This window comes from Pinus tabuliformis, chromosome 2_1, assembly GCF_031772625.1.
Source record: "Pinus tabuliformis cultivar Carrire ecotype Pingquan chromosome 2_1, CPIR1, whole genome shotgun sequence".
In the NCBI taxonomy this organism is placed as follows: Eukaryota; Viridiplantae; Streptophyta; class Pinopsida; order Pinales; family Pinaceae; genus Pinus; species Pinus tabuliformis.
The window spans coordinates 957,240,612-957,256,131 of NC_142299.1; the positions used below are offsets into that span (position 1 = coordinate 957,240,612).

The 15,520-nt window shown below is 40.0% G+C and overlaps 1 protein-coding gene across 1 annotated transcript in view; it reads right to left on the reverse strand.

Annotated features, from left to right (window-relative positions):
• The window catches only part of LOC149203819 (uncharacterized), a 49,931-nt gene extending 34,847 nt beyond the window's left edge, over positions 1-15,084 (reverse strand). The window contains 9 exon segments of the mRNA XM_089403574.1: positions 8,367-10,935; positions 11,042-11,426; positions 11,428-11,930; positions 12,086-12,256; positions 12,367-12,442; positions 12,679-13,482; positions 13,741-13,811; positions 13,904-13,966; positions 14,596-15,084. Coding sequence (XP_089259700.1) covers positions 8,367-10,935; positions 11,042-11,426; positions 11,428-11,930; positions 12,086-12,256; positions 12,367-12,442; positions 12,679-13,482; positions 13,741-13,811; positions 13,904-13,966; positions 14,596-14,659 — 4,706 coding nt within the window. The 5' untranslated portion in view covers positions 14,660-15,084.
• Positions 15,085-15,520: the final 436 nt, after the last annotated feature.

Consider the following 15,520-nt stretch of genomic DNA (forward strand, 5'->3'; position numbering starts at 1 on the left):
CACATCACATCATTTCAAGACATGCTACATGCACCTGAATAAGTAATAAATATGTTTACATTTGGTCACATAACAACAAATAGCAAAATTAATCAATTCATAACTCCACACTTGTCAAGCAATCGCTCGTATTACAGAGATCACTCTAGTAAATTTCAAATGTGACCAAACTCCCATCATCACGCCATTACATTGATTGACCAAATCAAAGTCCTAATGAGCCAAATCAATTGAAGTGATGGTAGGTAAGATTGCCAAATAGATCTAATAGTCAAAGAGATCAGTGAATTAGAATACTTTTGATTCGCAAACTGCCATGAATATTCCAAAAACAAAGACAAATCATGAACACTTCAATTATAGTGGTTGCATGCATCAAATGTAACCCTGTTATCACCCCAAGAAACTCTCCTGGGTTGTATCTCAGAGATGCTCGGGAACATTACAAACACAACAAACTGTTGGAAATGGATGAGTGGAAGGAATGATGCATATTCAAGCCAGATAACCACTTCTACTAAGCTTAACCCCAGACATGGGTGAACACCCCCAGACTACAAGGCTTTAGACCACCAATTACTCACAGTTTGAGGATTAAGTGGACATGGAGAATACTGACCACACCAACAGATGCACAAGACCATGTGATGGCCGGCTACAACTAGTAAAGAGGTCTACAAATCTATTTCTTAATGCACAGACAGGATGACAGCTCTCTGGCACTAAAATAACAAAAACCTGCATAACAAATTCAATGATACATACTAGATTCTAACACAGAGGTGGGATGACAACCCCTCTAATGCTAAACATCAAGAGCACATGAAAAATGCATAACAGGCACAGCCTAGAACAGAGAAGAGTGAAAAGTGAGCAATTAACAGCAAAAGAAGCTTGTATTAGCTGAAAATGAAGACCAAACACTGCAAGTATCACAGTAGTTACAGTCTCCAGAAGTTGAACCTTACATCAATACAACAACCATCAACCTTCTTACATTATGTCTTGTGGATATATATAGAGGTTGATTACAAAAATACTCTGCTATTCTATGCGTGGAGGGGTCATAATGGACCACCAACCACATTAACTGTCTAAAATGGGCCTCTACTACGATCTGTTGCTTCAATGAATGAATTTGACATTCTCTAGTACTTTGTTGTACTCTTCAAGCAGATGGAGTGTTGTATGAATAAATTTCCTTAACTGCTAAAAGCGTTTGGTTGCTCCAGGATTGTCCTTTCTCTCTTGGCCATGCTGCTCTTTGAACGCAGTTGCTGAGGAGTAATGGCACAGGGTATTGGATTCTGGCCTCCTCCTTCCATCGAGAACATGGTATAGGTCGGGGACACGAAGATTGCATGGCGGATGCATGGGCGAGACGAGAATAAACATCAGCTGTTAGATCAAACAAACAAACGGCGGAGATCTATTTTGTAAGAGGAATCGGGAGATGTGGGATCAGGATAAACGAGGGCTGTCGGATCTTATACGGGCAGATCCGACGGTGATTGGGGCGGAAGTTGCGCGGGAGATAACGAGCGGGGGAATGGTTTTGCGCGGCAGGCGGTATTTATCGCACCGCCTATGGGGGTCGGGCGGTATTCGTACGCGGGGGCGTGATCACAATCAGCGCCCGACACATGGCGGATGTGACCGGGTCAATACTACTTTCCCCGCGAGCTAACGTTCGGTTAAGTTACGGCATCAGGGGAAGCGAATATTGTTGGATCTCGCGGTGGATGTGATCGACGACGAGGATTAAAAGCCCACGTTTATCACTAATGTGACGTGAAAAAGGCTTGCGAAAGGCGCTCGGTTATGGGATCACGGCTATATGGCAGTATAAACTCAGCGCCCGGGAGCTAAAAAATAAAGGTTTATGCTAAATGTTGGAGTAAAACAGGGATAGCGGGGGTTATGGAGTTATAAGGAAAATGAAGGAGAAGAAGAAACAAACTGATGCGAGCCTCCTTGCGAGCATAACTAGCACTGCCCGACCTGTTTTCATCCATCGAATGTTAAAGAATATAGCAGAGCTAACACTGGCTCCTTCTGGGGATGAGATCCTCCCTGTGAGGTCTCAAGAACCTGCAGATCAATGCCTTTCCGATGAAAACAAATTTGCAAAATTTCCTAGTGTTCCATTGGGCATGGAGTCTGACTGAACCTACACTAAGTCTGATAAAATAAAATATTTACAACTTTAAGGCCACAAGACCTTAAATCACATAAATTTTCAGAAAACGCCCATTAACTGGGCCATCAAAAACTGTCTCTCCTCCCATACTTTTCAGTATGAAGGTGTTGTTCCCTTGAATCTGAGAAATGACAAAAGGCCCTATCCAGAAAGCATCAAACTTTCCATGATTGCCTTTCTTTTCTTTTAGTGCATCCCACTTCAGAACCAAGTCTCCAACCTGAAAATTATCTGCCTTTGTCCCTCTGTCAAAAGCATCCTTGATCTTTTTCTGATGTGTTGCAGCCTTTTCAACTAACTGTTCTCTAATCTGATGTACCTCTACTAAATCAATGATCCTCTTTGCCATGTCTTCTTCCTCATTCTGCTCTTCTTGAAGGAATTTTGCCACAGGGAGAGTTAACTGAATTTTGCCTCAGTGCCATATACCAACCTGAATGGAGAATTCCCTGTGGATTTCTTAATGGTCACTCTGTCAGCCCACAATGCATGCTTGAGCTTAGAATCCCAATTCTTTTTGTTGTCCTCTAACAGCTTCTTAATTATCCTTATTAGGATTTTATTAGAGGATTCTGCTAGACCATTGCCTTAAGGATAGTATGAGGTGGAATGGACCAATTTAATACCCCATTGAATCACACATTTCCACCAATTCTTTTGCCCTGAAAGCTGCTGCATTATCTATGACTAATTTATGGGGACAACCAAATCTGGTAAAGATATTTTCAATCAAAAACTTCATGACCACATTATGATCAGCCTTCCTAGTAGGGATTGCTTCAATCCACTTAGTAAAATAATCAGTGGCTACTAATATCCATCTATGCTGGCCACTGGAATGTGGATTGATTTCTCCAATGAAGTCTAAGCCCCACTGCTGAAAAGGTCCTTTTGCATGTATTGGTTTTAAAGGCGGGGACTTCAACTATTGTTTCCCTTCAAATCTTTGGCACCTGTCACAAGATTTAACAAATGAAAACACATCAGAAAATGATGAGGGCCAGTAATATCCAGCTCTGATAATTTTATGGGTTGTAGTTTTCCAATAATGGTGCCCTCCACACATGCTAGAATGAAACTGCTGCATCACTTCTATTGACTGTTCTTTGTCCAGACACCTCAAAAGCACTCCAGATGGATCCCTCCAAATACAAGGAGATGAGTGGAAGGAATAATGCATATTCAAGCCAGATAACCATTTGCACTATGCTTAACCCCAGACATGGGTGAACACCCCAGACTACAATGCTTTAGACCACCAATTACTCACAGTTTGAGGATTAAGTGGACATGGAGAACACTGACCACACCAGTAGATGCACAAGACCATGTGATGGCCGACTGCAACCAGTAAAGAAGTCTGCAAATCTATTTCTTAATGCACAGACAAGATGACAGCTCTCTAGCACTAAAATAATAGAAACATGCATAACAAATTCAATGATACATACTAGATTCTAACACAGAGGTGGGATGACAGCCCCTCTAATGCTAAACATCAAGAGCACATGAAAAATGCATAACAGGCACAGCCTAGAACAGAGAAGAAGTGGAAAGTGAGCAATTAACAGCAAAAGAAGCTTGTATTAGCTGTAAATGAAGACCAGACGTTGCAGGTATCACAGTGGTTACAGTGTCCAGAAGTTGAACCTTACATCAATACAACAACCATCAACCTTCTTACATTCTGTCTTGTGGATATATATAGAGGTCGATTACAAAAATACTCTGCTATTCTATGCGTGGAGGGGTCATAATGGACCACCAACCACATTAACTGTCTAAAATGGGCCTCTGCTACGATCTGCTGCTTCAATGAATGAATTTGACATTCTCTAGTACTTTGTTGTACTCCTCGAGCAGGTGGAGTGTTGTATGAATAAATTTCCATAACTGCTGAAGGCGTTTGACTGCTCGAGGATTGTCCTTTCTCTCTTGGCCATGCTGCTCTTTGAACGCAGTTGCTGAGGAGTAATACCGCAGGGTACTGGATTCTGGCCTCCTCCTTCCTTCGAGAACATGGTATAGGTCGGAGACACGAAGATTACATGGCGGATGCATGGGCGGGACGAGAATAAACATCAGGCGTTTGATCAAACAAACAAACAGCGGAGATCTATTTTATAAGAGGAATCAAAAGATGTGGGATCAAGATAAACAAGGGCCGTCGGATCTTATACAGGTAGATCCGACGGTGATCGGGGGCGGAAGTTGCACGGGAGATAACGAGCAGGGGAATGGTTTTGCGCGGCGGGCAGTATTTATCGCACCGCCTACAGGGGTCGGGCGGTATTTGTACGCGGGGGCGCGATCACAATCAACGCCCGACACGTGGCAGATGTGACCGGGTCAATACCGCTTTCCCCGCAAGCTAACGTTCGGTTAAGTTACAACATCGGGGGAAGCGAATACCGTTGGATCTCGCGGTGGATGCGATCGACGGCGGGGATTAAAAGCACATGTTTATGACTGATGTGACGTGAAAAAGGCTTGCGAAAGGCGCTCGGTTATGGGATCACGGCTATATGGCAGTATAAAATCGACGCCCGAGAGCTAAAGAAATAAAGGTTTATGCTAAATGTTGGAGTAAAACAGGGATAGCGGGGGTTATGGAGTTATAAGGAAAATGAAGGAGAAGAAGAAACAAACTGCTGCGAGCCCCCTTGCGAGCATAACTAGCACTGCCCGACTTGTTTTCATCCATCGAATGTTGAAGAATATAGCAGAGCTAACAAACCCTATACCAAAACACACAAAAAAAAGATTGATCCATAGAAGAATGACCTTTGATGACAAACAATAATGTGATTTGCTCCAATTTATTGATTCAAAAGATAGCATAGCCTCTTATTTATAGCACATGGCTAGGGCTAGAGCTGGGTTGACTTTACACAATATACATTAAAAAAAAACTTTTAATTTGCTTTTAAAACCATTTTTTCAATAAGCTAAACCATATGTCAATTAACCCCCCTAAGAAATTAGGCCAGCCTTAAAACTTGTTTGAAACCGCTTTCACAAATGAAATCCCTTCTTTTAAAATCTCACTTGGTCAACAAAAAAGGGTGAGAGGGAGTCTCCTTTTGCAACTGCCAAGACCCGTAACATTTTCAAAGTCGAACAAATTTTCATTTAATTTTATTATGCCATATTTCAAACCAAGATATTCATTTTGAGGCACCATGACCATAACTTCAAGGCTGCAACTTTAAGATGGCATATCTCCTCAGCCGTGAAGAACTACGTGACGAGCCGCCTAGCGTTGGAAATGGCACAACGAGTAATATCAGCTTCTGATAGTCTTGCCTGCAAATTCATTGTTCTTCCCATTCCTTTACCTCAATAAATGGCAGGCATCTTGATCACATCGCAGGGGCTTCTAACCTTTTGGGTTTCCTTCTCTTCCGGGGATTTTTGTCCATTGAAACTTCCGATTAGTCCAATCAATTGACATCTATGAAACCGGATTCGTCCTAACCCCTGGACGAATCCCGAATCGGACGAATCGGACACGATTCTGTCCTGACACGTGTCATATTTCCATGACTCGTCGTGTCATATCCGGGTACGTCGTGTCATGAGCGTGTCAGAAAAATTTGGAACGTGTCACGATTTTTGGTTTCGGATTCGTTTTTAGGGGTTTAAGTTCGCTGTTTTCATTCGCATTCACTGCTTCTGTATAGACCAACAAGACCACTGTTTCCAAATTGGAAGCTAATACTGATATACATCAATGACTCTGAGACTGGGAGTTGTGCAAAAGCTCTCTGGCAATGACTGTTTTGCTTTATCTTCTTCCTTTTCTTTCATATCAGTCACTGTCAGGCTTCAGCAAATGTTTGTTTCTTGAGCTGATCCCTGGTGGGTTTGCAGAAGCATTGAAGTTAGGTTCTCGTGCAAGTGGGTTCTAGACTTCTAGTGGTTGAGCCTCCAGGGTTTGATCTCCTAATGTTTCCTACTTCATCATTTTGCTACAGCTGTCCTATTAGTCTCATAACAGTGAGAAAATCAAACTTAAATCAACATAAAAACCCCTCACATCTGCAATGTGCATAAATCTAATATGACAGTGGCATAACCTTATTATAATTTTCACTGTTTGTTTCAAAGTGCCAGTACAGCTCAGAAAGTACTGAAAATTTTCTAATTATTTGGCACACTTGGCACAGGGAAATTTCATTAGTAACTCATTTATGTGACCAGTACCACTGACATTTATTTGAATTTTGTATGTACTATGCATGCTAATAGCTATAGATGAAGATCTATGTTTGAAATCAATAAATTTGTATCATTAATTAAAATTTGTGTAAGAAATATGCTAATAACTAATTTTTAAGATATATATATATATATATTTTAAATATATATATATATATATATATATATATATTTTTTAATAAAATAATATATAACGTGTCCTAACCATGTCTTGTTCCGGGGTCAGCGTTTCCCGAATCCGACACCACGAATCCCGAATCCTACGTGTCCCGAATCCTCGTGTCAGGTGACTTAGATTGACATATATTAAAAAACGTTCAAAGACTGACTTTGACATCATCAAACAGATATATACTCGAAACTGTTAGAGTACTTCACACACTTCTGGCAAATACCATAACTTGGAAATTGGAAACAGCAATGCTTCTCTAATCTTAAAAATTACAATTTGAATCCACCCTTCATGCAGAGGTTGTCATTTAACTAAACAAAATGTAAGTTTCATTGCTTTTACCCATATGACCCAAAAATGATTTACATTTATATGTAACTTACTCCCCCACACTAGGGAAAAATGACAAGATCAGCGAGAGGAAACTTTCATTATAATTATCAATATGCGGTTAATGATTAATAATTGGATAGAAGCTATTTCAACTCCCATGAATGTCTAATTCACAATGTTATAGTCAAAGACCCTAATGGGCTCTAGGGAATAATAGTGCAATAAATTATCACATTACTCTTTCCCTTCTCTTTCTCATAGAACATGGTATTACAGTTTACATGGTGAAAAAGAAATAAAAATTAAGAAATAACTCTAACTGAAAAGCAAAATAATCAAAAAAGAAAAAATCAAGGATAAAAAAAAATTATTTCACAGATTATTTACTAAGGCCATTAGAAGAAACATCAGAAAATGTGCTAGAACATAAGTGACTACAGGAAAATTACCAGATATATTTAGAATAGTACTTAATTGAAATAAACTTGATATTAATACCTGCTGGTGTTGGAACAAAAGTGACTCCAAGTTAATCGTGCTTAATTGATATAAACTACATATTAGTACCTGACGTACCAGATATATCTTATGCTCAGGCAACAAGCCCAATTCTTTCTTGGATTTATGTTCAGTTATGCCTCTTTGGATTGCAGTTGCTGTATGTAATTGGTATTTTGGCAAAAAGGTAGCCAAGTTGAGTCTTGTTAGTTTTTGGAGCCTGATATACCTGCTGGTGTTGGAACAAAAGTGACTCCAAGTTAATCGTGCTTAATTGATATAAACTACATATTAGTACCTGACGTACCAGATATATCTTATGCTCAGGCAACAAGCCCAATTCTTTCTTGGATTTATGTTCAGTTATGCCTCTTTGGATTACAGTTGCTGTATGTAATTGGTATTTTGGCAAAAAGGTAGCCAAGTTGAGTCTTGTTAGTTTTTGGAGCCTGATATACCTAGAATAGTACTTGATTGAAATAAATTACATTATATGCCTAATGCTGTGTAAATTTTTCTTCATGCTCAGGCTTTGGACCCTATTGTTGCTTTGGATTTATGCGTGTAATTATCCTAGTTTGGAAACAGCTGCTGTATCTAATGGCTAATTAGTGTTTGTGGCAGCTGCATGCACACCCTGAGCTTTTGGCAGAAAAGGGTTGTAGGCACTGCTTTATTAATATCTCAAATGTCAACAAAATTATATTATGCATCTAAATTGGGAAAAACTGAAAGACTACTACTTGAATACAATAGTTATAATTCCACTCTAATCAGCATCAAATAAAAGCTTAACATTCATCAACATCATAATAGGTAGAAGTCAAAACAACCATCTTGATGTGAAACTAACCAAATCATCAAAGTTTATCTTTATTTCTGTACAGTGCATACAAAGATTCTAATGTCATTACTCAGCACTTAAAGAAAAACATAAGTTACCGTTCAACTGTTGACAACTGATCGCCATTGTCGCGCCTCATTCTCCCATCTGTGTTGCTTTCAACCACCGACTGCCCAGTTTTCTGTATGGATTTTTTAGTGTCCATCACAGTATGCACTGATACCCCTCGACTAAAATCTGTACTCCATGATGACAACTCTTGCACATTGGAACTTTCATGCTTCAGTATCTGTTGATTTTGACTCAATTCTGAATCTCCTGTGGATAAGTTTGACACTGATGAAGCATCTGAAGAAGAAACAACAGTCCCTTTAACTGCCCCTCTACCTTTAGAACTCCTTTTTTTGTTTTTTTTGGCTTCTTTGAATTCCAAACTGTCAATATCGTCTCGTGAGGATTGCACAAGTGAATCAGAGACTTGGAGAGACAGTTGTAGCTCATTGTTCTTTGATGAATAAAATGGCTCCTCAATAAATGCTTCTGAGTGCATACCATCATAACCACCATCTACAGATATACCAGTCCGCATCTTTATCTCAGATGCTGAGTTATGGGCCATGTAAGTCGATCCAACACCATTCACAGCCAAATCTTCTAGAACCTCTGAAAGATCTTCATTTCTACGATTTCTGAATAGCTGGCTTGAAATCAAATCAGAAGAATCATAAGTACAACCAGAAATAGACTCGCTTGAGTTCACAGCAGTCCACATACACTGGCTTTGTTCAGAAGAAGTAGCAAGCACATTACCAGGCATTACAGCTGCCGAACCAGAGCGAAGAGCGAACTTTTGATGAAGCGTGTCGCCATGTGACTGTCTCGTCTCTAAATCAGCAGTATGTGTCGAAATTAAAGATCTACGGTGCAATTCTTCAGAAGAAACATGCTCTGAGGAACCAACATTTGACTGCCAATTTATCCCAGCTCGGTGCAACTTCTGACCTTGACTTTCTGTAATAAAATCAAAAGGTTGTCCTTGCTGCATGAAAAAGCCAGGACCCTGAATATGAAGATCAGAAGATTGTGTGCTGGAGGGTTTCTCCCAAATCCCATTCGTAACCTCAGATTGTATACCATGGAAGGCCATTGGAAGAGGTCGAGAATTGTACATAATTTCTGATGGGAATTGTTCATCCTGTCCAGCCAAACGTCTAGCATTATACCTTTCCTGCACCCTGTGTTCCTGAGCTTGTTTAAGAGAATGTGTGAAGTCCATGTTCATCGAAGGCAAATCAGTAAGTCTTGACAAGTTGGGATCATGCATACCATGCAATGATCGACCTTCAATATTATGATCATGAAGCTCAGCCCGCTCAAATAGGTGAGGATAATTTATTTCTGCATTAGATGCTAGGGTGCTTGAAGATTGAAAGTTCAATAATTGTGAGTGTTGTGGTTGTGTATTCAGTATCTGCTGATGCTGCTGGTATAAATCAAATGGATGCAGAGTAGGTGCTTGTGTTTGTACAAACTCACCAGACTCATCAATAGCCCAAACTCCACTCACACGTCTTTCATCAATAAATTGTCGTTGGGATGGCAAGGGAAACTGGTTAGCGGATAGCTCATGTCTTCTCTGATGCAAAAGTTGTTCCAATGATAGGTTCAAGTCCATTGAATTTCCTTGCCTACGTACAGCCTGATGATGTGGCTGTGAATCATGCCTAATACCTTCTTGCCTTAACATAAGTTGATCAATGCCACTTCCACCAGAAGGAATGTGACTCTGAGCAAAGCTAGGATCATACATCTGAGGGAGTAACTGATCTAGGCCTGTTTGATGTGATTGACGTTGGTGCTCCAACTGCATATGATGCTGGGGTTGCTGCTGATGTGGTTGTAGTTGTAAATGGTGTTGCTGTTGGTGGTGGTGATGCTGCAACTGAAGCCTTGAAATTGGATCAAGAACAAGTGCAGATGGAGGCATTGGGGGACCAGGTAGTTGCTGACGTGGTTGTAGAGGTTGGTGGTGTTGCAACAGTGAATTATCAAAGTTATGACCCATACCTGAAATTGTCCCTTGATCCAGCAATGTAGCTCCAGACTGCAATTGCCGTTGCATCAGCATTTGTTGTTGTTTCTGTTGCTGTTGCTGTTTCTGCTTCTGTTGTTCCAACTGGTGCTGAAAGAAAAGGTCAGCTTGCTCTATTCTTTGCAAATTCTGTTCAGGATGTGTCATAAGATGAGGATCCAATGCAACATTGAAAATTTTGTTACTAGAATGTGCATCCCTCTGAAATGTTTCAGGCCAAGCCCTATCAATTGGAGGAGAAGAGCTAGCACCATTCAGTGATGTCAGAGATGAATGAAATAAGTCTTGCCGCTGATTGTTAGGATGGGATTGCATCCTCGACATCATAGAAAGCATATCACTAGAAATGGAACTGCTAACTGTAGCATCCAGCAGACCAGATCTTATGTCAATGAACTGATCCCCTTCCTGCTGAGGCCAGACAGAACCAAAGGCATTTGCTTCAGATTGCCAAGGAAGAATGCTATCATCCGAATCAAACTGAGATAAGGAGGACATTCTGTGCCTCTCGAGACTTCCAATAGATTCTCCTGGTGGGATTCCTCTGCCATGTTGAATTATTCTTGCGAGAATTTCTACATAGTAAGGAATACTATATTAATAGAGCTGTGACATATAAAAATAATATGTTAAAACTTACTTTTAGATCATTTCCTAAAAGGGGAGAGTTAAGGAACCTACCTGCACTTTTATCTGTAGCTGATTCCAAGAAGTGTTGTTCTTCATGATCAAGTGTATTCCTCCTAGTACCTTTGAGCATATCAGGAAAAGATAATCCTCTGTCAGTTAAACCTGCTCTAGTCTGCTCTGAAAAGTCAGACAATATTTTGTCTTGTTCAGGATTATGTATTGAGCTCTGATGTTCATATTCGATGCCAATTTTTTTTGATGAAATATCATGACCACTTCTTGAACTTCTTCCTTTGGATTCTTCTGAATCCTCAAAGACAAAACCATGAGATGAATGAGGTTTTTGTCTCAAGTGTAGCATAAACTCCCCAAGTGGCTGAAATGGTGTTCCCTCAGGAGCATCAGAAAGGCACACAAGTAAGTCTGTACCAAAAAAAACCTTGTTCAAACCATTGAATTATATCAATGCCTAGAAAAGGCCCCTGAATATCCCCTTGAGGATCCTTATAAAAAAGAGTTAGTTCCTCAAGCAGGGTAACCTGATCTCCTAACTTGACACCACATTTATTTTCCAATTCTCCATCCTCAAAATCACACCCTTCAGGAGTCCCTTCAAAGGATTTGTCATCAAAAAGCACACTTGCATCAGATGGTAGCCTGATAGGCAGCTCAGAAGAAGTCACTTCAACATCTTTAGTAGTCTTCCTCTCCCTACTTACCACTGATGCTATTCCTTTCGTGGATAAATCATAATGATTACCTAGTCCTGATGAATTTACATTTTCATTTTCATAACAAACCTCTTCACCCACACTCCCTTCAACAAGAGGATACTCAGATGTTCCTTTTAAGGATTTTGCGGGCCCCTTTATATCAGAAGAAGCCTTTGGGATGAATATCTCATCCTTGAAATCGTACAAACTAGAAACTGAATACCTTTCTGTTAAATAGAACACTCGGTGTCAGTAAAAGTTAATGGGCGCAATAATCTAAAAGAGAAATATCACATATACATAAAATCCAAAACATATAGGCCAGAACTGAATCTTGTAATCAATGGATATATCAGCAGGCAGGGGAGGGAACTACTCTTACCTTTGCTATCTATTGCAATCTCCTTGGAAAATAAATCTATAAGTTCGGACTCGTCTAAATCAGGAAGCACATCTTCGGGCGGCTTTAATTGAGAATCATCCATCACAGAGCTCACAGATTCATCACAAGCACTTTTCTTATTGCTTTTGGGCAATATCTCTTCACTGATTCCTGAATAGACAATCAGTTGTTAAATAAATATAAGATATATAGCAATGGCACATAAAGAAACATACAAACAAGAAGCGTTGGCATAACAAGGCCCTCAATATAGACCCTACCAGGTATATTAGTAAATGTCTTGCGAACTGCTTCACTTCCTGCAACTTTGCCCTTAGAAATGTCCTCTAATACAGCCTGAAAAGCATGTCAGCAAAGGAAAGCATGGATCACAATTGTTCTTTTATCAAATAGCAATATGAGACAGATATAGACAATAGTCACAAATTTATTTAAAAACTGCTGCCTGCATGTTTCCCATCTTAAATCTTCAAATTCAAAACAACAATCTGGACATTGAAATGCAATTATAGTGCAACTGTTTAGTCAACATAAAGATAATCCCATAGAAAAACAGAAGATTACAACCATACCTGCTCTTCTGGGCTTGGTGAGACAAATGCCAATGGCTCAACATGCTCGGAACAAGTAACCCCAGAAACTTCCACAAATCCATCAGCAACACCACGTAAAGATGAGAAGGATCCACAATCCCTATAAATGTCAAGAAGCTTAGCCCGTGGGTAGCGAAAAGCATTCGTAATATTGGAAGCACCAATAGGGGTTCTCATGGAAACATTATTTGTTAAACCACTTCCACGACCTCGACCTGCAAGGAATCCAACACCATCCTTTTGTACTCTAAGTTTCTCCCGGAGTCGGGATGGTCTCCACTTATCAGTTGACGATTTTTCTGAATCACGGTCAGCAGCTAGACGACTGTTTGAAAAAGAAGGTTGCCTATCAAGACCACCATCCTCCTTGTCCACCTCACTACGTTTCTCTCGACGTACATCCTTTTCATTGTTTTCAGGTCCCCATGCTGGGGACCATTTTCTGTCACGACGTGCTTCATGTCCTGGATCGCGGCTGGTAGTATCTTGCCAACGGTCTGTTGAATTCGGATGCTTATTGTCTGCTACTTCTCTTTGCAAAGTATTCTCTGATCTACGATCAGCCTTCCGGGTTTCAATTTCTCTTTCCCCTTCTTTTCTACGATCTCTTCTGGCAACTGCAGTATTTTCCCTTTCTTCTTCACGCCAGCGCCGACCCCCATCGGTTTCGGGAGCAGTTCTCCGCCAATCTTTCTTGTCAAGGGAGCCCTCTCCTCTCCATTGCTCTTTGAGATTGGTGTCAGTACTTCCACTCTGACTAAAACTGTTCGGAGTTCGTGGTTCCTAAACCAAAATAGAGACGTATAGCAGCAACAACCATACAGAAGGTTAAAACAAGGGTATACCAATCAATCAAAGACACTGTCAGATTATTATGTTTGGCATATGTTGCTAGACATGGAAAAATAATGGTAATAACTAACTACAAAGCATAAAATATGGCAGCGATGTAGTGGATAATCATTATGTATCTATTTACTAAAATATGGAGACACGATAAATCGAATCTTACAAAGCCCTACTGAAAACTGTTGCATATACCTTGCTCTCAACAACCCTGGAGTGTAGCCACTGAGGGGAAAGCGGGATAACATTTTCAGGCCCGTTGACATCTGCAACAAGTGTCAAGAACCATCTCATCAAACAAGTGTATCTACTATGTAATGGATGTACAAACCCAAAAAAGACCACCACATATACCTACCTTTTAGTTCCGCATCAGGGTTGCCAGGCAACAATCCCGAGCTGTCTCCATCTAAGCACAACACTACATTTTATTCACAATTAGTGTAGCATATACCCGAAAATAAAAACCTTAAAATGTCAATGCAATGCATTTTCAAAACAAGTTCAGATTAATGCAACAGCATCATAAAAATGTTTTGCAGAATGTGAATTTCTCTTAACAACATAAAGAGGCAGGAACTAAAAAACAGTATAAACAACCATACACGCATAATTGCGGTAGGACCAAAAAAGAAAGATCGTTTAACTAACCCTGGAAAAATCTTTAAATAAAACCTAACAATCAAAATGAACGATTGACAGCACGCTCATCTTCTAATTTTACATGTAGCAGAAATCAAGCACGACGATTGCAATTAAATGTGCAAAAAAATTAAAATGTTCAGGAGATTTACAGAAGAAACGAGATAGGGTTTTCAGGAGGAAATATTTATGCACAAAAAACTATGAACAAGATCACCCTAAAAGCTTATGGACTGCTTCGCCACAACCAGATCGGTAAATTTTCAGTCCATTTCAGCAATAAAAAAAAAATTAATCCACGACTACGAACAGAAATTGAACGATTGAGGTAAAATTCAAAAAAAATAGAGAAATAATTAAAATTAAATAAAAACAAATTTTAAAAACCCACTAATGGTAAATAAATACCTTTGATATTCGGATGATCCTGCGTCTCAGAATGCTGCGGAAGATCAAGTTTCCTTTCAGCCATTCCTTCACGTCGAGCAAAATCCCAATCGAAAGGGGTATTTAACGACTTCCTCGGGTTCGCTACACTTGCAGATTCTACCCTGAAAATCGAATGTGCACCAAGAAATTACCAAAGAACATGCGGCGAGATGCAAAATTAAACCATGTGAGTTTGCAGAACGAATGAAACCATGGTTCGGAAAAGAGGGAAGGCGAGGCTATAAGAGGGATTTGCTGTAGATTGAGCAGCGGCAGCGAGGGCAAATGCAAATCGAGTACGGGGCATACAAGGCAGGGTATCAAGTCCGTGCACACAGAGAGATCGGGAGTAAGTCGCTGAAATTAAAAGTAATCGACAAAGGGAGGTGATACGCTCCTACTTAACAGGTCCGGGGAGTGAGAGGGAGATAACAAGAGATGTGAAAGGTTGGAACCCTCCCTCGCGATGTTTCGCTGATTAATATTTTATGTTATCGCTAATCGGGCCGCCAAAGCTGTGGCGGTCTTTGGCGTTTTGGGCTAAATAGGCCTGGGTGATCGGGGATTAATAATAAGGTACCAGATTTAGTATCTTATCCTCTTAATTTCTCCCTGGCTGCGGTACTATGGGGGAAGTTAGAAAGGAAGAAGTGTATTCAAATTGGTTGGAGCTAATGGCCGTCATTTTCCAATTTACTGTTTTAAGTCCTACAATGTATTGAAACAAATCATATTGTACTTTTGTATATGGAGTTGTTAATAATAAAGGTCCTCCTTTAAAAAAACGAAAAGGAGAATGGTAATAATATTACGCGTGTAGTTGTTATTAAGTAAAAAGTTTTTCCCTTTCGTTAAAAGAAAGACGATAAGATTATTAAGTTTAGGAGGTTACAAAGTTATTCTT